Source organism: Podarcis liolepis (assembly GCF_965112155.1).
Source record: "Podarcis liolepis genome assembly, chromosome: 8".
In the NCBI taxonomy this organism is placed as follows: domain Eukaryota; kingdom Metazoa; phylum Chordata; class Lepidosauria; order Squamata; family Lacertidae; genus Podarcis; species Podarcis liolepis.
Genome location: NC_139560.1, coordinates 26,433,688 through 26,460,670, shown reverse-complemented (window position 1 = coordinate 26,460,670; position 26,983 = coordinate 26,433,688). Strand labels below are relative to the sequence as shown.

General features: G+C 41.6%; 1 protein-coding gene and 1 long non-coding RNA gene across 6 annotated transcripts in view; one reads left to right on the top strand and one right to left on the bottom strand.

Moving 5' to 3' along the window:
* The window catches only part of TRIQK (triple QxxK/R motif containing), a 47,955-nt gene that overhangs the window by 14,049 nt on the left and 6,923 nt on the right, over positions 1 to 26,983 (bottom strand). For 4 of the 5 annotated variants that reach the window (XM_083517512.1, XM_083517514.1, XM_083517511.1 and 1 more), the window contains one exon: positions 17,432 to 17,512. In XM_083517512.1, coding sequence (XP_083373638.1) covers positions 17,432 to 17,492 — 61 coding nt within the window. In that variant the 5' untranslated portion in view covers positions 17,493 to 17,512. Of the gene's footprint in view, positions 1 to 17,431; positions 17,513 to 21,652; positions 21,959 to 26,983 lie in introns of those variants that run through there. The other variant, XM_083517515.1, reaches the window with a different exon arrangement.
* Positions 17,519 to 24,016, top strand: LOC310713452. The gene is made up of 3 exons (XR_014529262.1): positions 17,519 to 17,826; positions 19,496 to 19,575; positions 23,488 to 24,016. It is a non-coding gene; the product is annotated as an uncharacterized lncRNA (long non-coding RNA).

The window sequence follows — 26,983 nt, the reverse complement described above, 5'->3', positions numbered from 1 at the left end:
AGCTATGTGTGGTGTGACCATCAGGGAGCATGTGGTGAACATTATAAAGCCATGTAGCCATATAGCCATATCGCTAATTAGACATGGCTATAGGATGATGTCACTGAGGGCAAATGAAGCCCCACCACCATTTTCGGTGAGAGGGCAAAGAAGGATCTTATCCTCTTTGCCCAACCGAGACAACTGAGTTGACGCTCCTTGCCTTGCCCCTCCAGTTGTACATGCTTACAGATGACTTGGGGCAGAATGCGGATGAATCTACAAAAGATGTACGCCACACCCCAATCCCAGTGTGCGTTCAGGGAAATGCCTGGATGATGCTTTGGTCTCCCAGTTGCACTGTGCTCCTACTCTTCCTGCGCAAGAGCTTTCTTGTCCTACAACTGTGCCCAACATATGGTTGCTTCGGCAGGGGATGGGGAGGAGATGGGACAATGCATAGGTGAACTATGGAACTCCCGCAGGAGGTCACCAACTTGGATGGCCATAAAAGAGGGCTGGACAACTTCAATACCGGCTGCTGGAAACCACAGGGGGGGAGAGTGCTTTGCACTTGGATCTCGCTTGAGGGTTCACCACAGGCATCTGGTTGGCCACTGTGAGAACAGGATGCTGGACTAGACGGGCCATTGAGTGAATCCAGCAGACTCCTCTTATGTCCTTATGACACTGGGAGCAGGAATAAAACCATGGCCTCACCCCTCGCTGCACAAACACATGCCCTACATGTGAGTAACACATAAACAGGGCTTATGTTTTCTCTCTGGTCATTGGAGGTGCAAGTTGTTATTGTTGTTGTCTTTAAGCGACTCCCAGTCCTTAAAAAAAAAATAATCTACGATTAGGGGAAACATTTTCCTTACTGAGAAGACTACGATGGATTTCTCTGGTGATCTGTACTATACCAGAGGAGTGGTGGAGATTTTAAAGTCTAATGCATGGGAAAAATTGTTCTTTTCTCTGAGGAAAGTATGGTCATCGTGGAATAAGGGGGAAAGAGTTTACATGACTAGAGCTCCCCGCCAGTCATTATGATATTACCATGTGTTATGCAACAGTAAAGGGCCTGTCAGAATTTCCATTATGAATTGACTGAGTTTATATGCTCGTAAAAATTCACTCCAGGGTGAAACTTGGCTTAAAAATATATCTGAACCTGTAATACTGTTTGGAGCCAATTTCAACTAAGACATGCAGCTGCTAAAAACTTTTACTTGCGAACGAACTGCAGACATTTATTCACATGGGGCTTTGAACACAGATTTATAAGACTTTAAGAAGAAAACAAGGGGGAAATAATTGTTTCACTTCAAGATCTCAGAAAGTCTGAAATATACCCTCATGTCTACACTGAAAATGAAAGGTGGGACAACTAAGACATTTACATCGCAGAGACCTGCTGTTTCTAGAGATCAGCCAAAATTAAATAGGTGCAGCTTTGGGAAAGCAGAGGGAATGGTGTAGATGAGCTATCCTATGTGCTTGGCATTTCCTCAGAGTAAATTTGAGTACAACCTTACTGTAGATATTTTGGAAGTGTTGTTGTTGTTTAGTCGTTTAGTCGTGTCCGACTCTTCGTGACCCCATGGACCAGAGCACGCCAGGCACTTCTGTCCTCCACTGCCTCCCGCAGTTTGATCAAGCTCATGCTAGTAGCTTCAAGAACACCATCCAACCATCTCATTCTCTGTCGTCCCCTTCTCCTTGTGCCCTCCATCTTTCCCAACATCAGGGTCTTTTCCAGGGAGTCTTCTCTTCTCATGAGGTGGCCAAAGTATTGGAGCCTCAGCTTCACGATCTGTCCTTCCAGTGAGCACTCAGGGCTGATTTCCTTCAGAATGGAGAGGTTTGATCTTCTTGCAGTCCATGGGACTCTCAAGAGTCTCCTCCAGCACCATAATTCAAAAGCATCAATTCTTCGGCGATCAGCCTTCTTTATGGTCCAGCTCTCACTTCCATACATCACTACTGGGAAAACCATGGCTTTTACTATACGGACCTTTGTTGGCAAGGCGATGTCTCTGCTTTTTAAGATGTTGTCTAGGTTTGCCATCGCCTTTCTCCCAAGGAGCAGGCGTCTTTTAATTTCGTGACTGCTGTCACCATCTGCACTGATCATGGAGCCCAAGAAAGTAAAATCTCTCACTGCCTCCATTTCTTCCCCATCTATTTGCCAGGAGGTGATGGGCCCAGTGGCCATGATCTTCGTTTTTTTGATGTTGAGCTTCAGACCATATTTTGCGCTCTCCTCTTTCACCCTCATTAAAAGGTTCTTTAATTCCTCTTCACTTTCTGCCATCAAGGTTGTGTCATCTGCATATCTGAGGTTGTTGATATTTCTTCCGGCAATCTTAATTCCGGCTTGGGATTCATCCAGCCCAGCCTTTCGCATGATGAATTCTGCATATAAGTTAAATAAGCAGGGAGACAATATACAGCCTTGCCGTACTCCTTTCCCAATTTGGAACCAATCAGTTGTTCCATATCCAGTTCTAACTGTAGCTTCTTGTCCCACATAGAGATTTCGCAGGAGACAGATGAGGTGATCAGGCACTCCCATTTCTTTAAGAACTTGCCATAGTTTGCTGTGGTTGACACAGTCAAAGGCTTTTGCATAGTCAATGAAGCAGAAGTAGATGTCTTTCTGGAACTCTCTAGCTTTCTCCATAATCCAGCGCATGTTTGCAATTTGGTCTCTGGTTCCTCTGCCTCTTCTAAATCCAGCTTGCACTTCTGGGAGTTCTCGGTCCACATACTGCTTGAGCCTTCCTTGTAGAATTTTAAGCATAACCTTGCTAGCATGTGAAATGAGTGAAATTGTGCGGTAGTTGGAGCATTCTTTGGCACTGCCTTTCTTTGGGATTGGAATGTAGACTGATCTTCTCCAATCCTCTGGCCACTGCTGAGTTTTCCAAACTTGCTGGCATATTGAGTGGAAGTACAGCGGTGCAAGATGCAATGGGTGAAAAGCAGAAGAGCTCAAGTATATAGATGATATAGATGTTGATAAAATGTTAGAAGGGGATTTGTTCATCTTCCCTTTCCCCTGGGTTTAGGATCTAATTTATCTTGTGGGTTTTATAGACAATGAACTAATATACATAACCAACAATTCACTCTGGCTTTAGACCAATGTGCGCTACAACTAGCTAGATGGTGAAGTGACCACCTGATTGTCCTGTCTTGGAAGCCATATCTAATTTTATGCCTAGGTTGCCTGAATAACTTTTACCATTCACTTCATCTGGCTTTGCCATGCAGCCAACTACAAAGTGCAGTGGATGGGCAGAGCCAATTTTGGCTTTGACCAGTTTTGGGAATGGACCGAGCATCCCCCTTGCCCACTAAGCATAAATATGGAGAGCCAGGCATCCTTGCCGTCTCAATGAGCCACTCGTCTTTGAGGCAAATGTGTGGTGCAGAACAATTGTATGCAGGTACCATTTCCAGGAGGGACGCGGGTAGCGCTGTGGGTTAAACCACAGAGCCTAGGACTTGCCAATCAGAAGGTCGCCAGTTTGAGCTCCTGTTGCTCGGTCCCTGCTCCTGCCAACCTAGCAGTTCAAAAGCATGTCAAAGTGCAAGTAGATAAATAGGTACCGCTCCGGCGGAAAGGTAAACGGCGTTTCCGTGCACTGCTCTGGTTTGCCAGAAGCGGCTTAGTCATGCTGGCCACATGACCCGGTAGATGTACACCAGCTGCCTCGGCCAATAAAGCGAGATAAGCGGCGCAACCCCAGAGTCGGCCACGACTGGACCTAATGGTCAGGGGTCCCTTTACCTTTACCTTACCATTTCTGCAACCATGTAAACTCCACCAAACCCATGACTGTAAGTGCAGTTAAAGTGGAGTGGCATGTGACCTGTGTCATAGTAAAGATGACAAAGATTAAGTGCACATCAGAGTGCATCAAAGGTAGAGGCAATAATGGATTATTAATATTTTTGCATCATTATGCCCTAAGAATAACTAGTTATTTCTCAACAAAGAAAGTTTATCGATCCTCTTCAAGATTATATTCTAGCAACTACCCATTCCAGAGGGGAACCATGAGCAGAAATAGGACTGCGTCTGAGAAAGTGGCTTTAAGATTTCAAATGAATTGAATTCGATGATCTATATGACTGTTTCCCTAAAACTTACCTCGGTGCAAGTTAACAGTGACAATATTTGCAGGCTGAAATTGAAGTCGATATTAACAACTGAAACTCTCTTTATTGCAAACAATCTATTTTAATAATGACTCTACAGCTGGTAAGTCTCCAAAACAAAGCATCTGTGATTAATTTACCACTCTCCTTGCTAAATGCTATAGCCAGAAGAGAAAGTACATACCAGAGAATACAAGTCTGAATCAACTGTGTGTAAAAATTTACAAAGGACATCTGTTAAGTCCTTGGTAATGAAAACCACATTTTAGTATTGGACTTTTTAAAAACACCTCTTTAAACAGCTGAACTCCCCCCCCCCCAAAAAAAATCCCAAGATAACCACCTGTACTGCAAAAATGGCATATGAGCCCCAGAAGTTGCCACCTGAAATATCTAGTTTATATAAGCAATGCAAACACCTTTGACTGTTGCTAGCTGGAATGTAAATTCATGTTAATTTAAACTAGCATCAATTATAGTGGAGGATATTTTCAGAGCTTAAGGTGGCGTGAAAGGGGTGCTGGCTGCTGTTCGTGGTACATATGTATACTTATCCCTGTTTTGCAGTGAAACCTGTTGGTGCATATGGCGCAACCACCCCGCTTTGAGTGGGACACCCCGGATTTACAGAATCTCTAAGTTTACTATGAACACTTTCCTCCCTAACAGATTTCCCACATCTCGCGGGGCTGCGAAGACTGCGTTCCTCTCTTCTTCGCATCCAAAGATGGACCAATGCCAGGGATTTAACCTGGAAACTTCTGCGTGCACTTTTATGTCCTGCGTGGGACTTTAACTCTCATCAGTATCATCTGGCATGGTTAAGTGTCACAGATGATGGGAGCTGGAGCCTGAAACAACCAGAGGGCTCCAGGTTATGGAAGGCTGCTCGAGAATATCTCAGAATGACCATCAGTAGAACGTGAGACTCTTGAATCTCAGGGTTGTGCGTTCGAGCCCCACGTTGGGCAAAATATTCCTGCATTGCAAGGGGTTGGGCTAGATGACCCTTGTGGTCTCCTCCAGCTCTACCATTCTATAATTCTGTGTCTACCTGGAGTCCACTCCCAATACTTTACTGCCTAAGGGTATTACACTTACTCCCATTAGTACAGCTACAACTCCCATTAGTGCCGGTTCTCGGTAGCAGGTGAATTCATTTTTGCCAAACTCTAGCTAACAACGCTGCGGGGATATCAATATTTGAACCTTGAACTATGCAAGCGTTTCAGCAAGTTTACTACTGGGCTTAACCAACTAAGAGTATAGGGCTTCTTTTTAGTTAATAATGGGGTCTTCATCTTTGCCCTTTGTTTGTTTTGCTGTCCAAGCTCATTATCATTTGTATGCCTGGCTATTGTTTTATGAATGTTCACATTTCAGAAGCTCCTTCTATGTCCCACCCCCACCCACCCACAGACTTTCCAATATCCACCCTCATTATCATCATGAGGCAGTGTTGCTCTTCGCCTGCATTTGCAACTTTAAAAATTAATGCACTCCGATTTTCTGAATACTGTGAAGCGTAAGCTGCTTAGGAGCACATTATGCTATCAAGCAAGCACATTCTTTCATAGAAAATACAGCTGGTTCTGATTCAAAGGCGTTTCTTTTCACCTGCAAATGGACTTGCTTCTAACTTGTTCCTCGATTCATTGTCTTTCATGGGTGCCTGCAAATCTTTAATTGTCTTTAATTCAAAAACAAAAGTAAATTCCGTTCTTTAACTCTCGCAAACATGTTCAATCATAATTCCTCCTGGGATGATTACCAAGTTCTATTCACTGCCTGATCTTCAAACAAAAGTCCATAAATTTATTGCCCATTTATATAGACCGCACCAATTATGCCACAATTGAATGGCAGACAAGGAAGAGTCAAAATATTTGAAAGGAGAAGTGTGCAATCTAAATTTAATTACACAGGCAAATTATTTGAAAATGAGTTATTTACTGCATGCCAAAAACTGACAGATAGTAAAAGAAATCAACATTACAGATTTAAAATCCCTTTCAGCGCTTTCTCTCCAATTTATAACTGCCAAGAAACTGCTGCCCTGAATATTTTTGTGCTGGTACCACAATAATAACTAAAACAAAAACATTATATCTTTCCCATAGTTCAGTACCATCACAATAATAAATGGTACTGAAATGCCAGGAAATGCAGCATCAAAAACACTGAACTCAAATATCCTTGTTACTAGAATCTACAGCAACCCACTTCCCAATCCAGGTGTGGCTGGCCACCTTCCCACTTATCAGGACTTTCAAAGACTCCTGTATAGTAGGGATGGACAATCTACGACTCTCCAGATGCCCAATGCCCAGCCAGCATGGCTAATGATAAGAGATGACAGGTCCCCCATCCTATAGCCTTATAGACACAGACAGAAGCTGGATGGCATATCTCTGCATCAAGAGCAGAAACTGACCTTTAAAAAAATACCCCCACATGCAGAATACCTTGAAACCTTAGAAGAGAAAGATTAGATGTCCACAGTGTCCTTTATTTTGAATCAGCTATCCTTAAACCTTGACATACATTTTAAAATGATAGAGGGGGAAGGAAACATTGACAGCATTACGGAAGTGTTGAGTGGATTCAATATCACCCACTGCCAAGCTCACACGTACTTCTCCCTCTTTTCTAATCCTCCATTACAGCCATTTAAACATGTGGTATGAAAGAGATAAATTTAAGCTACACGGAAGGGGAATTCAAAAGCTGCAGGGCCTTCACAGGTGTTGTTCCAGCAACCCTGTCTGTTGCTTTCTCTAGCCACAATGCCTGGGCTAAGCTAAACTGTGCTGCCGCGGCCCTGCCAATTCCAGCCGTCCCTCAAGCAAGAAAGCGCGAAAGCTATTTTACATTCAATCAGCCAGCAAAAGAGCCACAATCTAATTCCCAAGCTGGTACGATAAATAACGCTGATACCTTTGCATTAAAACGAGGGAGTTGTCCGGGAAGTAGTAGGAATGTAGAAAATGTACATTTTGTAGTGAAAGCATTTCAGAAATCGTTTGGCCATGCATGCAACCAGACGCCGTTAAGTGGTTTGCTCGCTATCGCGCCATAAATCCCTCCTTTGCATAATAGGAAATAAGGGCGCTCATTTCCCTCCAACTAATACAAAGTGATACGAAAGGTTCTATCACACGGGGAGCTGGGATATTTAGAATATTAATTGAAAATTTCAATTGTAAAAAAAGTGCTGCTTCAAATAAAAGGGCTCCCATTTCATCATCGCTCAAGTTAATAGCAAGCCAATTGACTGCAACATAAGCAGCATTCATAGCGGTCTTCTGCAACATCTTACAATGAACATCCCTGGTATAGAGAGCTCTCCCCACCCCCACCCCTGGCACACACGGGGGGGGGGGCGGGAAGAGGAAGAGAGGTTTGCTTTAATACCATTTCAATTGCTGCGATTAAAGATGTTTTAGGAGTCTTCAGCTAACGGAAACATTTTGATATATATTGAATATAGTCAAAGTGTTAGTACTCAAAAGAGAGAGCATGGGAACCCCCCACAGCTCTTCTCTCTCTTTTTTTATTCAGGTTTAATGGTAGCTCAAATCACTGGCCATTTTTCAATCTTGAGAGATGGAACAGCTTGACACTAATAATACATTTGCAAAGGACACATCATCATTTAACACAACATTAAGTGCTCAGGAACAACTTTTTTTTACAATAGACACAACGTGTTCTGAGCTCAGGGTTGACATATCATTACATTTTATGCTACAAAGATAATCCAGCCAGCCATTCATGAGAGGTAAATTAATTTTCAAGCAACTGTATTTCAGCTTTAAGCCAACAAGAAGGATGCATTAAAGTGAATAAGTTTATTTTATGCTATCAGCAAGGGTTTCTTTAGCCTGAATAAAAGACTTTCTTGAGTATACCAGTATCTATACCTTCAATTATTTCCACTCTCCCTGCAGTTTCGACTCAGAATTCTGCTTGTATAAGTTAAGCTACAATTTTAAACCCATAAAGCAGCCATCTCACGCAGGCTGAATGAACACGGGAGGCAGAAGTGATACAAGGAGGTGGGAAATGAAGAGCAACTTCATATGCTGCAGCCTCTGTAGGGAGGCCGCCCAAACCACTAATATGCATAGTGGACCAGAGCGTTTGTAAAACTAAGGTGGTGGGAGACTCTGCAAACCAAGCAAGGCAGTAGATATGCATGCTTTCTGCAGCATTGAAAGCATGTCCAAGCCAGCTTGATCAGACTAAGGGAATGGTTTTTCATCAGAAATCTCAATGATCTTCACCATAGCTGCTACTGGCATTGGGGCACTAAGTAATTTAATGTTCCATATCCACGTAGCTTTTAAAGATCAAGCTTTTACTTTTGTGTTGCTTTCAAACCTACATTCACTAGTTCATGGGCAGGTCCTAAGGGCCCGTTCCATCATTTCAGCTCTCCAAAGGGAGGTCCCTGGAAATCACTTCATGCAAGGAATGATTTGCCACGGTGCCCTGGGACCAACAGTCCAGTCATCCACATTCAGCTGGACTGCAGAGAAGCTGTAATACATTTCAGATAATGTTTCTGTAGTACTAAGCTGAAGAAATGTGAGTGGAGTGCACAGTTGGTACAGGAATGTAACATGGAGCTTTCTCCATGTTTCAAATGACAAGGATGCAAGTATAAAGATTGAAACACAAAACAGAACAAGTTAAAACTGAGAGGAACTCAGCTCCTATAAACTGGAAGGGCTTGGTCTTCTGAGATATTCAGCCCAGAACGGTTGCATCTCAGAGCTATTCAGGAAACAACTGGGGGGAAAATTTGACTTCCCAACTAAAGTTGACCACCTTATAGCAGTAGTCTTTCTTTTTATTTTTTAAATAAAATATGCCAGCCTGATGCATTGATACGTTAGAAGGAACATGCTTCTCCAACTATATCATCATTGTTTGCACATGCCATGCTAATTAAGTATATTCTAAGAGCAGCACAGCATTGCATGTGTTAATGCACTGACCGTGATAGGAAGATATTAGATGTGGAAAATAGTGTGGGAAATGACGAAAAAGCCCATCATGTTCTTTAAAGATTTATTCAAAAACTGAAACATTTAACAGAATTGACAGGAAAGAGATCTCTTCTTGTATGTAGCGGTATTATCTCCCACTAAATTTACTTGTGAGGAATAATCTTCCCAAATCACTCATAATTTTAGCACTCCAAAGTCTTCAGGGCACTTGTAATTCCACACTACTTCGCTTCAACATAAATGCCACCTGACAGGTCTTAACGAAAAGATGAATGACATCAATAACAGCTTACACTAAAGAGTAGAGGCTGTACATATTTATGAGCAACTGGAGCATTGGACCTCAGGTGAAATGAAATAATGAACAACATTTATACCAGGAAATATTAGCAACCAGCTAGATTCAAAAGTATCTGTGTTGATGTCAAGAAGGGGGACTGGAATTCCCAAGCCACTGAACTCAACAGCAGACGAACTGATTTAAATAGAACACTTTAGAGCAGAGGTAGGGAACCCCAACCCACAGGCCAGATATGGTAGCCAAATTTCATCAAGTCTTCTGGGTCCCCTCCTCACCATCAGCTGTTCAGCAGGGAGGGGAAAGGGCTTTGATGTGGTGCAAAGCCCAGGACTGCAACTCCTTTCTCTGCAGGAAGATCAAAGCAGAGTGGGAAATGTCTCAGCAGACTTGCATTCCTTGCAAATATGCAAAAAGTGGTCCATACATTTTGCAAGTGCATGCATAACATTTGTGGGTTGCAATTTCATCTTGAAGCTTGAGACTTTAACTAGCTATAAGGCAGGACTTGCAATTCAGCTGTGCATTGACTTTATTTGCGTTCATTTTCCAATATTGTTGAGGTGGGTATTTCTTTGGGCCATTTGCACAGTCAGAACAGAAAAAGGGTCTTGCAAGGGAGCCACTGGGAACTGTCTCCCTGCACACCATTTCTGTTTGAAGTAGCTGCACAGATGCTATAGTGAAGGAGTAATGGATCGAAGGAGAGAAACAATCTCTGTCTATTGTAACAGGAGGACCCACACCTTGCCTAAGCCTTTTGCTTATAATGAGGACATTTTTAGCTTGCCCACTTGCTATTTTAATTCAGTTCGTATTTATTAACTTCCCCATTAACACGTTTCCCATTTTACATGGGGGCGAATTTCATTGGCTTTATTTACTAAGCTTTTAAAAAGCAATCATGTTTGAAGGCTTAATGATTGTTTCAAAGAGATTTTACGACACCCCTTATAAAATTATTATTGGTCCTTAACCTTCCAAAGTACTTCTAAACTGCACAAAACATTGCTTCACCCATATAGGACGGGCTCTCTGGATTTGCTTGCAATGGTTTCAAAACTTCCTGTTCTCTTGCAGTGGGGCACAAAAGCAGAAATCAACATGCAGTTTGTGGAATTTGTGGCTTTTTCAATCAAGTGCTTGGTGACTTTGAGAAGTAATCGGGAGATCCTTCCCAACCACACACTGGGATAGAGGTTTTTAAGCCTTGGGTGCTCTCTTAGGGCACCTATGTCACCATATGAGTGTAGAGGACACAGCGTCAATGAGCTGGGGAGACAACTCTGAAGCAGGCTGGTTTCAGGACAATCTTACTCAGAGGCTGTTGGTCTGGTCTCTGTTTCCTCTCCATCTCCGCTCTCCATGCCTTCCCTCAACTGCTGGGCCTTGTGGCTCTCTTCTTTGCAGTTTCTACATGTACCACACTGGAGTTTTAAAACAGAATGATGAACTAATGCTCATGTTCACTCTCCGTGATTTTTTTGCATTGGCTGCTACAAACTTCTTTTGCCTCTTCCTTCAAATCTTCAGTCTTGAGTTCTCTATCTATTCTGCTCGTTGTTACATTACTCCACTACACTGGGCTCCCTTCTTCCCTCCTCTCACATTCTTTTAAGACTTCTATTGCCTTCCAGAGGTCTTCAGTCTCTTTCTTCCTCTTCTGCCAACTCCTCCCTCTCTCCATATCCCTTCTCTCTTTCCTTTCTCTTCCATGAACCCCCAAAGTACTTTTTTTTCCCTGCTACTTCCTGACATTTGGAACTTCTTCCTGCCATCTGGCTCCTTCAACATGTGTGTAGAAACACCAATTAAAAACTCACCTTTTTCAACTCTGGCATTCTCAAACTCATCTCCCCCCTCTACATTTCTGTTGATTTGCTGTGTTTGTTGATTATTATCATTTCTAGAGCATAAGCTTGAGGCTGGGATCTGTAGCTTTTCTTTGGATCCACGTGCAGCACAGATAGCTACTGTGTTGCTCTAGAAATAAATAATAAATGCAGGAGTAAAAGATCCACTAGAATTCTTCTCGGTCGTAAAACACAGAAAAGAGGCTGCCATGGCCTCCAACCCTGATCAGCGGCCCAGACTCTTGACAAATAAGGAATCAGCTGAATTGAGGAGGCAGTGCAAACTGTGGGGGCAATCCAGAGCCTGTCAGTCAGGATCCCTTGGGCCAGAGAAGCCTAAATTAAGAACCCCTGGAGACAGCACCCCCTGAGCCAGATCCCCCAAGGAACCAGTTCCTGAATGCCACTGCATGCAGTGCACAAGCCAGAAACTGAAAGAGAGGAGACTCCTTTAAGGCTGCCTGTTCTTCCTTTGCCTTTTCAGACCAGTGATTCCAGAAACCTTTCTTCAAACCATCATGTGACAACTAACCAATTCAGAGTTGGGGAGAACACTTCTGAGTATATACCTACTCTTCGCAACTCCCAATTTAGGTGGACCAGGCTCACCGTCTTTAAAAAAAAACAAAAAACCAGGACAAAGGTAGTCCAGCTGACTCGCCCAATTAAAATTAATCCAAGTTGCATCAACTGTCTACTTTCTGAAACGTAACCAGGTAATCAAACAGTCAAGTAGTCCTTGTAAAGCATTTGGACTTTGTTGGATACAAGGTGCTACACATATGAAAAAGTATTAAGTGTAATTATTGGTTCAATATCATAATGTATTGCAAGAGCCATCTCCCTGATGGCATGTTATAAAAAGGCTCATAAATTATATTTACTACTAGTATGGAAAACAATTGCAAAAGAACCTCTTTCAAATTGACTCTTGCTATTACCGGACTTCAAAATCAATTTCTCATTTATAAAAAATTAGTATTAAATATTTATAGAGAAATGCATAACGATTTCACTTTCTGGAATTAAACACAGGCCATGGCAGGGCACATGCACAAAAGCCTTATTAATAAAAAATAAAAAATGGTCAGCTTTCAAAATCTTCAAAGCCAGTCAGATGAATTCATGGAGAATAGGCTTGTGATCATGACAGTCAAGATAGAGAAAACAGACCCTCCACCTAGCTGTTCATCCCAAGGCACAATAAAGAATCTATTATTACAGTGTTGAGACTGAAACTGTGCTCTATGAATGTCACATGTTGACTTTCTTATTGTTTTGTCATACGACCACTAGTCACAAGGTGCAGGTGGTGCATACTCAGTACTTCTTCCCAGTAACAACACACCCCGTTTGTCTATAACCTTTTTGTGCGGATTATATATCCCTGCCTTCTTAATGTCCCACATTATCCTTCAAGCCCCTGCATGCAACCCACTAATCCATCTCTCTAACCCCCATGCAGTAAAAAGTGTGTATTACACGTGTGAAGGATGCACACATGCCAAGCCAAACTAATGCTCCATTTTCTCTCCAAATTTTACTGATTTCCAGCATTCTATAAACTAGCCCCACAGCAGTCAGGATCATTTGTGACATCACAGCAGCTTCAGCCAATGTGAGAGTGGGAAACTGGCAAGAGGCATCAGGCACTTAAAAAAACGAACAAAAAACAAAAAAACTCAAAGTATATATATTGTGGTTCATAAGTTTTATATGACTGTAAGATACATCAGTGACAATCAGGTATTTATTTGACAGGTTAAAAATACTGTACTGTTAAAAAGTGCCGTGCTGGAAACAAGCACATTTCTGCTTCTTTAACCTGTGTCACTTTGATGGTTTTACTGTTTTGTGCTGGGAGCTCAAGGGATGCATGACAAAGGTTAATAGTTACTACAGTCACTCAGCATGAATTTCCTATTCACTTCAACAAAAGGAAACAACCTGTTTAATTCATGATCGTATTCTTCCATTCTTTTGAATTGTACAGTTGGCTGTGATGGAAATAGCATCCATTCTCTTTAAAATAAACTGGAATAACACACATGGCAGAAATACCTCGGAACTTCGGATGTGTTCATTTGCAATGCAAGGAATATAGTCCAGGTTTGTGGAAGACATGCCCCTTCTTCTCTTTTACGACTTTTCAAAACTGAACACAGAGGTAGCAGAAGGAATCAGGAAGGGGCAGTAAGCACCCTCTTTTTCATGTCACCCCAATCCTCACAATGCCCCAATGTGCTGCTTTCATGCACAACTGTACACAAAGGGAGGGAGGGAGCAGGAGCTCCATGGCTCATTCTTCCACATGTTGGTAATGTATGTCTACAAGGAATGGCTGTAGATTAATGGTAAACCAGTTGCCTTGCATGCAGAATGCATCAAGTTCAACCCCTTGCCTCTCCTGGAAGGGCTGAGAATGACTCCTCTCTGAAACTCTGGAGAACCGCTGACAATCAGTGTCAACAGTACTGCGCTAGTAGGACTAATGATCTGATTTGGTATAAGGCAGCTTCCTACATGGGTCATGCTCTTAATTGGTGTTGGGACCAAGTACACACTGCTCTTATCTAATCTTTCTGGAGAAGCTGAATGTTACCAGTGGAGCATGGAGTTACTGCTGGTTGGAATATGTGACAGCCCACCTCCAATGGGAGGAGAAAACACTGTCAACACAATCCCTCTCTCCTTCTTCTAAGGTAGAAGCAGAAAGTCCACATGACAGTGATTGTTCAGGAGGATATGTGTTCTAATTTAAACAGGAGAAGTTCTTTTTTAAAGAAAGAAAGCTATTTATGTATTCAGAGCAGTTGGAGTCCACATTTTGAATCCCCATTACACTGGTGATGGCGGTGGTGGTTTTCAGATTAATAATAATATACCATAGAACGTAATCAGCATCCCAGTAAATAACACACTTGCTTAACTAGAACAGCTGTAATGAAGAAGAGTTCATGGAAAGAACTTCCCTGATTTGAAACAATGGATTAAAGACAAGCCTCGGCTGTCTGTAAATTGATTCTCAGTAGTTAATGAATATGAATTTGCGCTACCTAACATAAATACCTGACAGCACAGGCTTTGGTTCTCTTTACGTAGTTTTTCTGCTTTGGTGTGACTGCTAAAACCCATCAATTAATGATAAATTGAGAAACTAATACTATATATCCCTCCTTTTGATCCAAAGGTTTTCCCCAAGCATACAATATGCCTTGATATTATCTAATATGTGCAAAAATGTAAGAGCAGGCAACTGGTTCCATTCTGAATGCCTTGTGGTGCATTTAAGTGTTGTGCAATTAACAGACTATTTTTGTGGTGTTTTGCGATGATTCACAACTTCGCACTCTCCAAAGTCTAAACTAATTTGGTAAGCCTCTTTTATGTTTTCTGAATTCAAATTATTAATGGCTGCAAATCCCTCTGCTATACAACTCCAGTGCAAAAGTACTTATTCAGCCATCTTCACTAAGAACCAGCAAGTCTGCCTTACTGTGCTCCACAGCAATACCTTACTATTGTGTTAGCCTTTTTTGTGTTGCTGTTAGTTACGTCAGTGAAGTTCATGATTAAATAAATTATCATTATAATTACCTGTCTCAGAATATGAACCTGGACTGTTCGTAATGTTTGGTAGAATGACAATTCAAGCACCTATTTCCCCAAAAATTTCTTCTCCATTTCAGATTGTAATGAATACTGCAACAGCAGCATTTCAGCTTAAGAAATGCCCCCCCCCCCAAGGTATCTGAGTCCTTAGCTCGGCCATCAGATGCCCAGAAAACTAGGGCTTGATGCTCATGGGAATTTTGTGCTTCAGGTTGTCCCCAATCTACTGTGTGCAAACATGATATTCTACTTAGGGATGACACATGAATTCTCCTGATTCAATCTCCATTGCAAGTACTGCTGTTCTGTTAGCACGGGAAAGTATCCTAATGCTTTGTGGTGTCTAATTCTATTCAATATAATTCCCACAAGGAAATAAAAATAATCAGTGGCTGGATGTGCAAGCTCTGGAGCATGCAGCTCAGACAGAGGAAAAAATAGATGCAGCTGGCTATGTAACAACCCAGAAAAGTTCTACAAGGGCTGCAAAGAGACAGTTTGAAACTGACATGCTTGAGTTCAGAGAAGTCATTTCACAGTAGAGGTGAAATTAACTAGCTTGAGCCAATTTGGCAACCCCTTGCATTCATTGCAGAGCAAGTATTGTATGCAAACCTGATAAGGAGCAATCAGGGTTGAATTTTCCAGAACTGACTGCTGGTTGTGCAAACCATTGCACAACCAAGTGGGAGGGTGGGGAGGAGGAAAAATACTTGAAGTCATTGGTAAATTCCACGGAAATCTGAAACACCCTACAAAGCTTCCATATTGGAGATGATGCAATGGGAATGAAAACTCTGCAGTCTCTACCATATCCCTAAATTCCACTATTGTAACTGAAGAGGTAGCTGCAGGAGTTAATGCACAGAGACTAAATGCTGTTTGGATATTTGGAGTAGTTGTGCAGAAACCCTTTCTCTCTGCTATCCACACACAAAAAATGCCAAGGTGGCGGTGTGTGCATGCCATATAAACTCTATCAGATGAAACCTATGGTAACTGAGGTACCTAAACAGATACAGTGGTACCTCGGGTTACATATGCTTCAGGTTACATACGCATCAGGTTACAGACTCCGCTAACCCAGAAATAGTGCCTCAGGTTAAGAACTTTGCTTCAGGGTGAGCACAGAAATCGTGCTCTGGCAGAGTGGCGGCAGCAGGAGGCTCCATTAGCTAAAGTGATGCTTCAGGTTAAGAACAGTTTCAGGTTAAGAACGGACCTCTGGAATGAATTAAGTACTTAACCCGAGGTACCACTGTAATGTGAGAACAAAGTAAAGTTTTGTGTCCATTTTTTTAAAAAAAGATTTTAATTCTCCTGATAGAAAATTGAAGCAGAGCTCTACAGTCCATACAGGAGAAGGAAAAGCAATGGTCCACATGAAATCTACCCTGATCTAGAAGTCTTCCCCCTATCTGAATCAGAACATTCATTCTTTTTTCTTTTTTCAGTTTGACTTGCCTTAAGTGAGGGCAAGTTAGGCAGAAGAAGAATATCTAGTAATTGATGTTCGTCACTGCAACAAACTAAGGCAAATAGAAGCTATTTGGTTTCAGACTGAAGGCCAACTCTCATTCAGATGCAGATGGAAAAAACAGTGTCAGAGTTTGGGCCTGCAGTGAAGTACATGTGTGATTAATTGCACCCAAACCTCTGTTTTTCAGTTCCAGTCCACATCCCAGCACACCTTTGCTGCACAACTCACTGTGCTGATTCGGCTCATGCTGGGTCGCACCATTTCCGACTGCAAGTGGGGAATCACACTGTGAATGCTCAATCATATACAACGGCTTCTCTACAAATGCAAAACAATCCCCCGTCTTTTTCCCGGCAACTATTTTTAAATGTGCAGGTACATTTTTTATATGATAATCCAATTTACAGCTTTCAGTCTAATGTGGTACAGCTCACCGAGAGCAGCAGCATATGATTCTCTGGCTAATGTGCTGTAGCAATGCAGGATAATGCCCACACGGGAAACTGGAGAATTGGATGCACAGTGAAGCAATCACATGTTCACTTCACCACAGGTCCAGACTTAATGTGAATGCAGCCTCAATGCAACAGATTCTCTATATTCAAACAACCCACCGTTCAAACCACCCTCACCATTAATCAATTTGGTATGTGCTATATCCAACTACTCTTCTTTTAACCGAAAGAGGCACGTTATTACACTGAGTTTCACTTTGCCTCCAATACTTTGAGTTAATCTGAGAGTACATCATATCCAGTGAAACCATTACAGAAGAGTGGTTAACCTGTGGCTCTCCAGATGTTGGTGGTCTCCAAATCTAATCGGCTTGAGACTAATGGCGAATAGTCTAGAGTGATAGTCCAGCAACATGCATTAGAAAGTTGAATCCATTCAAAACTTGTTGTTAGAAGGCAGTTAAAGTAATCGGCTTTAGAACTCACTATCTTTCCTACATGAATGTAGCACTCACAAAAACTAAAAAGAGAAGCAAATATATTAAGTTAAAAGGGAAATGTTTTACCTATTTGTTTTCTGTGCTGCTCAACAGGAGCTCTTGCAGAAGAAGAATCTTTTCTACCCATTTTTTATGTGTCCCAGAACTCTGTAAGGAAAGAGGCAAAGAGTTTATCAATATCTATGGTTGTAAGTGGTGTGAGTCATCCTGAATGCTGTCCTTGCAGCAGAAGGTCAGCATACCAATACATCTAATAACTGACTCAAGAAATAACTACACAGGTGCACACACGATTCTATGATTCCAGGTGGGTGGAGCAATTAATGTAAATTTCACCTTTGTACAGTACGTTAGCTCCTACACACCCCTCACAGTCCTCCATCGGGGAAGCAAGGGACATTATCAGAGTCCAGGGACACACCTAGAGGAAAACACTAAAGGATGTGTGAGAGAGACAGCAGGTAGGTGTGGCTGAGGAGAGGATCTGGCCTGGGGAGAGTCCAGAGGATCAGTCAGAGAGGCTTAGAGGGTGACATTTCCCCTCACGGTGCCTGAAATTCCCCATTCTTGATCTAACCCAACGCGTTTCCCATCAACAAATGTGACAGTCCTTCGCAATAACTTTATAGACTACGTGGCTATTCATCATCAGATCTCTATAAATGCACACTACAGGCTTAAAAGGATACTGGAAGATAGTTCAGTTGGTAGAATTGTAGAGACTCTTAATCTCAGGGCTGTGGGTTAGAGTCCCACGTTGGGCGAAAGAGTCTGGCATAGCAGGGAGTTGGGCGAGATTATCCAACCCTACGGTTCTATGAAAACGGGTTTAACAGTCTCTCCCTCCCCCTTTTCTCAGGAAAACCTAAGAATGTGGTTCGGTCAGGGGAGGGGGGCTACAGAACTGCTAGAATCCCCGCCAAATTACAATTCCCTGGATTCTTTATGGGAAGTTATCATAGTTAAAGTGGTATGAAACTGATGCAGGTTCATCATGTAGATGTGACCCGTGTAATAAAATGAAGGCAATAAGGATAACCTCCTCACCCACCCATCCTACACCTCACCTCACACAGAGACCTATGTGTTTGTCTCCCCCCCCCCCCGTCGAATCTGCAATGCTGCCATATTCCAGATGACACAAAACAGGAACAAAGGCTAGTAAAGCTGACGATACACAAACTTTTATGTGCAACATCCACTTCGCAGCTTACTTTATTTGCTTGAAGAAATAGGGTTTTTTATTTGCCTTTTGCTAATTCAATACCCTTGGAACGTTTGCAACAAAATGTCAGCAGTGAAAAAAGACTGCACTTTTTGCAGCTGCCAGTAAACTATGAAGCGAAAAAATAATATCTATTTTGTTCCTTAAAAAAACAAAACAAAACAAAAAAGTTTGGCCTAGTTAATATGAGCCACAGAGACCCTCCTGGATGTCTGTGTGGTTCAAGCTGTCACTGATTTTGCAGTAACCAAGACCTCTAAAATTGCTGTGACTTTTCTTTGTTCTTCAAAGCTGTGCAGTAATCATCATTCATTTCGACTGCTTTGATGGTTAGATAGCAAACTCCCAAGAAACCCAGAGAGACATTAGCACATACAGCCACAATGTCTAATAAGACAGCTATTTGCATAAAAGATCAGCCACAATTTAAAATGTCTTGCAATAGATGTGGAAAGGGAATAACAGATCTATATTAGCATGTACGAAACCGAGATTGTTTTCACAATTTAATTCCCAGGGGACCATAGCTCATCACCTTCCCTTGTAGAAAAAAACCACACCAAAAACTAAAACCTGCATTCCCTGAGGAACTAACTTGCTATGAGCCCAAGTTAAACTAAAATATGGATTAATAAGAAAATATATTCATTATTTATGAATCCTGCTCAGGAATGGTTTTCATTGTATCAGTTTTTTACACCTCATGAAATACTTTGAAAAGAAAACTGTCAGCCTTTCATTAAACTAAAATGGTTTCCGTAAAACGATGCAAACCACTGAGGGTTGTTTTTTTAAGTAAACAAGAAATGAGTTCAATCCTTTCCCCGCTTGTACTATTACCAAAGAGTAATAAAAAGATGATGATTGAAACCGAAACAATAATTATCTTTCTTTTCCTTTTCTAGCAAAGGAGAGTTGAGAAGCAGCTTTAGGAAGGCCTGAGTCAAAATATAATAGGAACATTATTTGTGAAAGCTTTATGCAGGTATGAAAAGCTTCCTGGAGGTCTGTATAGGGAATGAAAAGGCTTGCCCATTCAGAGTGATGGCAATGTCAGTTCAGGAAACATAACTATCCTCTGAATAGGCTTGGTGATGTTGTCACATGGCTATATCTGACCAGTTGTATAGTGTTCTGTTATCACTCTCACTTACATGATCCATGACTGGCAGAGATCACTCTTCCCATGAAGACATGTGATTTTCTTACATTGATGGGGGTCATGTAGGAAAAACTTCACGTGCTGTTCTTGAACCTGAGTGTCCTATTATCAGCACAGGGGGGACTAATGTCAGACTATAATTGGGGAGACCCAGCATCAAATCCCTACTCAGCCAAGAAGCTTGTTGGGTGACCTTGAGAAAGTCACTATTTTTCAAGGATAAAATGGAGAGAAGGAACCGTGTACAGTAGTACCTTGGGTTAAGAACTTAATTCATTCTGGAAGTCCGTTCTTAACCTGAAACTGTTCTTAACCTGAAGTACCACTTTAGCTAATGGGGGCCTCCCGCTGCCACTGCACCGCCGTTGCGCAATTTCTGTTCTCATCCTGAAGCTAAGTTCTTAACCCGAGGTACTATTTCTGGGTTAGCGGAGTCTGTAACCTGAAGCGTCTGTAACCCGTAGTACCACTGCATGAGCTCACTGGAAGAAAGGAAGGCTACAAATATGACAAATAACTAAATCTCGCCTGCCAATGCTTTACCCACATAAAAGCTTCTCCTGGGTGTGGTGTAGTGGTTAAGAGTGGTAGTCTCGTAATCTGGTGAACCGGGTTCATGTCTCCACTCCTCAACACACAGCTGCTAGGTGACCTTGGGCTAGTCACACTTCTCTGAAGTCTCTTGGCCTCACTCACTTCACAGAGTGTTTGTTGTGGGGGAGGAAGGGAAAGGAGATTGTTAGCCCCTTTGAGACTCCTTAAAGGGAGTGAAAGGCGGGGTATCAAATCCAAACTCTTCTTCTTCGCCACCTGGGGTGACCTAACTGGAGATAAGTCACATGGCTGTGAAAGCCTGTTCCCCTTTATAATCCAGTACAGTCGTACCTTGGTTCTCAAACTTAATCCATTCTGGAAGTCCGCTCCAAAATCAAGGCATGCTTTCCCATAGAAAGTAATGTAAAATGGATTAATCCGTTCCAGACTTTTAAAAACAACCCCTAAAACAGCAATTTAACATGAATTTTACTATCTAACGAGACCACTGAGCCATAAAACGAAAGCAACATTCAATGTACTGTACTATAAAATAAGTAAGACTGTATTGTAGATGATAAAAAATAATTTTTTTTTTTCTTAGCTGCACTGATAGTCATTGTTTGGATGGGGGGCTTTTATCCATTTTTGCAGTCACACAATCAATCAATCAGTAGCTGAACTGAATTCCACACAGTCACAAAAACAAATGAACCGAAAAAGCCTCAAAAACAAAAACGTAAAATAAATAGCAAAAAACAAAAGTGCCAAATTAATCCATTCCGTTAGTCTGCTTGACTTCCAAAATGTTCAGAAACCAAGCAGCAGCTTCTGATTGGTGCAGGCGGCCCAGATACAATAGCCAACAACCACATCGGACATTTGGCTTCCAAAAAACGTTTGAAAACCAGAGCACTTATTTCTGGGTTTTCGGCGTTTGGGAACCAAGGCATTTAAGTATCAAGGCGTTTGAGACCCAAGGTACCACTGTACCTGGACCATAGTCATTTAAACACTATAGCAGCAGTGGTAACAGCTGACCCGCAGCCCAGGCTTAACCTTCCAAGTAATTTATCTCCCACCCCTGCCTGCCATTTTGCCTATGGTGGTAGCAACAGAATCTGCAGCAGGTACAAAAGGAAAACTGCACTGTCTCTTACTTGCTCCCCATGAATCATGCTCTGAAACATCCCACACTCCTTTAAAGCCAAGTGCTTTCCTCAACATGTGGCAGCGCATAATTCACTGTTGAATCCCTTTGGTTATTTTAAAGGACCTATATGTCAGATGGTGAATTCTATAACCAGCTTAGACATGGATACATTGAATCATGACCTATGTACTTTTTCAAGTATATATCTCTGACCTTATTGGGATTCTCATTTCAATAGCCTGGGACAATCTTGGTGAAATCTTAATGTCCAATCAGGTGTGAGTGATGCAAGTCCGTCCAGAAATGATGAGACCCTTTAATTTTGCACAGCAGATTGTTTTTTCCCCAGCATTGGAAATGGAAGAATAGAGTTTGGTTCACTTTAGAAAAAAGTTATATAATTTATGCACAGCCTCTAGGAGAATATATTTGAGCTTGCCACTCATGAAGTACCCATTATTTTTACATTTTGAGGAAATTTATCACCTTGTTCCTCACTATCTCAGGGATCACACATTCCCATTCATATATATAGATATATACAGTGAATGAGTAATATAATAAAAATGAATATAAAAGCTATAAACTACATGGCACTGTGCTTTACACATTTATGGTCCCATATAAATGATTAATAAGAATAATAAGGTCCAACGGGACTTCCAGTGTACATAGCAATATCTACTGGCACACAAAATTTCATGAAAATTAGACTAGATCTTTTATAATAGATTTGGGTTCCTCAATAGTGGAAGATACTTAAATATTAATACCAAATATTTTTTTGATCATAAAGATAATGAAATCTTGAAGGCAGTCCTTCATTATATAGAAAATGAATTAAGAATTTGCGCTAACCAAATGAGCTAAGTTTTTAGGCTATGGCCCAGCAGCTAATGCAGAAATAAGGGGAGAACAATAGCTTATCCCATGCAATAGAACAAGCCATTGTTCCCTCTTCTGCAGAAAGATCAATTTTAGTTAACCACAATGGCAGGTCAGTAAGGGAATAAATTGCCTGGTGAGCTATGGAGCTTCTTTCTTCCGATCATTTCAAAAGAAAGTTGGGCTATCATCTATGTGTAATTAACCTCTAGAACAGCATAGAAAAAATAATTTATGAAATTCATACTCAGATCATTCTTATTCCAAGCTATTATGGTAGCCAACAGCTTAGCATACTTTAAAAAGAATTAGACCTATTTATGGGAATCTAACCATGATTACTGGTCATTTTAACTAAGTGTACCATCCGTTTTTAGAAGCAGTGACCTGTTGATTATCAGGTGCTAGAAATGAACAGCAGTAGTCATTGGAGGCCTTTCTTTGTGTGCCACCTCCACGAGAGGTCCAGAGGGTGGCAACACAAGAATGTGCCTTTTCTGTGCTGGCACCCAGTTTGTGGAATGCTCTCTCCAGGTAGGCACGCCTGGCGCCTTCATTACATATCTTTAGGCACCAAGCAAACATGATTCTCTATAACCAGATCTTTGGCTGATTAACATTCTATGGCCTTCTAAATGTGTTTGTGGGATGGGGGTTATTTGGATGGGTTTCGGTTTATCATGTATTTTGTGTTCTCATTTTGTATTTTTATGCTGTGAACCCTCCTGTGATCTTCGGATGAAGAGCGGTATACAAATATAATGAATAACAATAGCAGCGGTAGCAGGGGTTGGAAAACATTATCATGTCCTGGTTGTGGAACCCCCAGAAACATCTGGAAAGACACATTTCAAAACAAACAAGTGCTGGACTAGATGGGTCTTAGCCTGACACCACATGACACAACTATTATGCTCTTACTTCATTGTCAAGGGAAAGTGTTGGGTTTGGTGGTCCATGTAGAGTATCCAACTCTGTGTATTTAAATACACCAGTAAGATAGGTAAAAGACTGCCTGTGGGAGCTCAACAATGGCAAATGTGAGGCATATCATGTTGCAATTTGAACCTATTGCTGGGAAACTACCACGTCTTAGATACAGAGCGTGGGCACAGAAGATACCAAGTTCAATTCTTAATGTCTCCGGTTTTCTTTTTTTTAAGGAACAAAGGGCCGATGATGAGAAAGACTTTGTTTTTCCAAGAGCCTGGAGAGCCACTGCCAATCCAAGTAAGCTATATATAGGTCACGATGGACAAAGAGTCTGACCTGGTGTAAGACATCTTCCTCGACTCCATATAAAAGATAGACAGTAGCCGTGGAGCATTATGTGAATGCTGTGTGAATGCCATTTAGGCTGTGGGAATCAGAGATAATCCCCATTATTCAATGATGTGGAAATCAGCGATAAGCCTCACAGTAGACTACCATCCTGAGCATTGCATTTTTGTGGAGGAGGAGAAACAGTCATATACAAACAACTAGCTATGAGAAGTAGGCACAGCATATGCAGGATGCTGTACATTCCCAAATAATCCTGACTGTAAATAAAGCTAACCTTTTCCAGACAGTTTAATTAATAAGGTTCTAGTGCATCGATAAAAAATAGGATACAAAGTGCCTAAAACGAAGAAACAATATTTTAGCAACTTTTTTTTTCTTGGTAACATCCACAATGTTATAAATAGGGAGAATGTGCGTGTGCGTGTTTTGTGTGTAATTATATATCAATCACATATACACACACAGCTTGCACGACAACAACACAAACATTATGCTTTTTCCATTAACAGGAAAAGCATGGTTGATGCATTCATAAATGTTATTTAGCTGTCGTTTCCTCTTTGCAAAGCAATATTAGAGTTTTCAACATCTGCTACATTGAAATAGGAAGGGCTTGATCCAAAGACATGCTATGCATGCATATGTGCTCACTGTAGATTATTTCATCTACCACACTTACATTCTGGATTGCAATGACAGCTGTGAGGGGCTTCAGCAATATTAAAAGCTCCTTCTATGACGATTCCATTTTAATCCCCCTCCTCACAAAAAAAGTTAGTTTTCCAATTGTTGTCTGTACAAAAAAAGTAAGAAAAATGTGCAAACAGCAGTCTACCCAACTGTTTGGCATTAAACAACCCACTCCCAAATCCCTGTGTTGGAGCAAAGAACTGCAAGGGTTACTAGGATGGGTGACAAGCATATTTGCTAATATAAGCATATTGATCTTTTTTCCTTTTTTCTTTTTGCTGTTTTGCATTGACTTACAGGAGGTGTACGCGAATGTACCTTTAGGCTTCATCAGTATAAATCTGTGAACAACATGCCTCGCAGCATTGCTGCCAGACATGTCACTGCAATTGTTTAGGATCAGAGTGACGGGCTCCATGGACACCCTGCAGTTCCTTTGGCTTTCATAACAATGTAGGAAGGGTCTTGCTAGATCAAAGTAAAGGTCCACCTTGTCGGGCATCCTGCTTCCCACCTTGGCCAACCAAATGGGAAACTTACAAGCAGTCACAAAGGCAATGATTATTCACGACTTGTTAGCAATGCCGTTTTCCCCCTTCTGCCAGGCAAGGCTGCATGTTAAGCAAAATAGTTTTGAAGATCGCTATGCTGTGGGAACTCTTAACCTTGGGACAACCCAAGGACTGCATGTTCTCTTACTGCAACTTAAATTTCTATTGTGGGGGTAGGAGGGATATCAGCTCTTCTGCATGTTCTGCTCCCCTCAGGGTTTTACGGGATGGAGTACATGTAGCCAGCTTTGGTGAAAAAAATACCAGGCGACAGAAGATCCAGCAGGATGATCATATTATGTAAACAGCCTGAGCACAAATACAGAAACTGTGCCATGTTGAGTATTATTAAAAGTTAAACTGGCAGAGTTCAGGAATCTGCCACTGTTAGGCAATATAAAAATACAGCACACTTCCATGAATATACATAAAAAAATAAAAGCTACTAGAGGTAATTATTTCTTCTGCCCTAGTGATTAAGGAGATCAGCAGCAAACATGATATGGAAACGGTTTAATTCCCTCTTTTATCCTTAACACCCACAAACCCCTTTTGAATTTTATTTCCTTTGATGCAGGAGGGGAAATAACTGAAATAAAAGCCATAGCAATAAAGGTCATCGATCACATGTTTTCAAAATCATCTGAGGCTTCTAAAGCAGTTCCGTTATCATAATGATTTTTGCAGGGTTCCAGTCTATGGGTCATCAAGGCTGCCAAGGTGCACACATCGCACCATGTTTAAAACATCAAAAAGAAAGTGTGTAATCATTCAAGTTATTTAATGGAGAGAAGATAAATTTTTGTAGCTCTTTTGAGTTGTGATTCATTGTATACTACACACTGGGAATAGCATAACTTTTCTTCACACACAAACACACAATCCCTTTGTCTTTTTCTTCACATGGCATTCATTCCACATTGGAAAATTACATACAGTGGTGCCCCGCAAGACAAATGCCTCGCAAGACAGAAAACCCGCTAGACGAAAGGGTTTTCCGTTTTTGAGCTGCTTCGCAAGACGATTTTCCCTATGGGCTTGCTTTGCAAGACGAAAACGTCTTGCAAGTGTTCCGATTTTTTTTCGCTTCCCCCCCCTTTTTCTAAGCCGCTAATAGCCTTTTAGCCGCTAATCCGCTAATCCTTTAATAGCTGCTAAGCCTTTAATAGCCACTAAACCGCTAATAGCGCTAATCCGCTAAGCCGCTAATAGGGTTGCTTCGCAAGACGAAAAAACCGCTAGACGAAGAGACTCGTGGAACGGATTAATTTCGTCTTGGAGGCACCACTGTATGAATTAAACAAACACAGCTTTAAAATTATATCATCACACACACAATATTCAGTGTTCCTTCTTTTGTTTTCATTTCTTTTTCACTTATTGTTTTGCTTAACATCAGGGGATGAGTCAAAAGAGGAAGGTAGGTGGATTGTGTTGAAATTTATGGTTTGTTAACCAATGCTGTGGAATGTTAACAAAACTCTGCTTTGTTGTTGTTGTTGTTGTTGTTGTTGTTGTTGTTGTTGTTGTTGTTTTAAAAAAGCTGGCCGAAACAATCCAGTTCATTCTTTGACCACCATTGGTAGTCAAAGGCATCATACTACCAGGTAGTTATTTTTAAAAGCCTCCCGTGACAGTTCTAACTACATGGAAAGAAATAGGAAGCTGTTTCCTACTGAATTATTGAGCTTTGGCTCAGTAGACTAGCATTTCAGACAAGAGGCATTCCCAGCCCTACCTGGAAATGAGCATTGAACCCAGAACCTTCTGTATGCAAAGCAAATGCTCTGCCAATGAGCTACAGTCCTTTCCTTGTCACTCATGGTGACTTTGCACCTGCCCTGCGCACAGTGGCGTAGCGTGGGTTGTCAGCACCCGGGGCAAGGCAAGTAATTTGCGCCCCCAAACCCATGGATTTGCGCCCCCTAACCCTAACCCCCAGATGTTGCACCCGGTGCGGTCGGCCCCCCCTGCACCCCCCACGCTACGCCACTGCCTGCGCATGGTCTACAAATGCAGAAGGAGGTGGAAGACATCGAGGACAGGAGACTTGGCCACTTTAGACTATAGGCAAGACGATGCTTGAGTTCTGGCGACAGCGTCATGAGATATACAAGCCCGACTTCCTGACTGC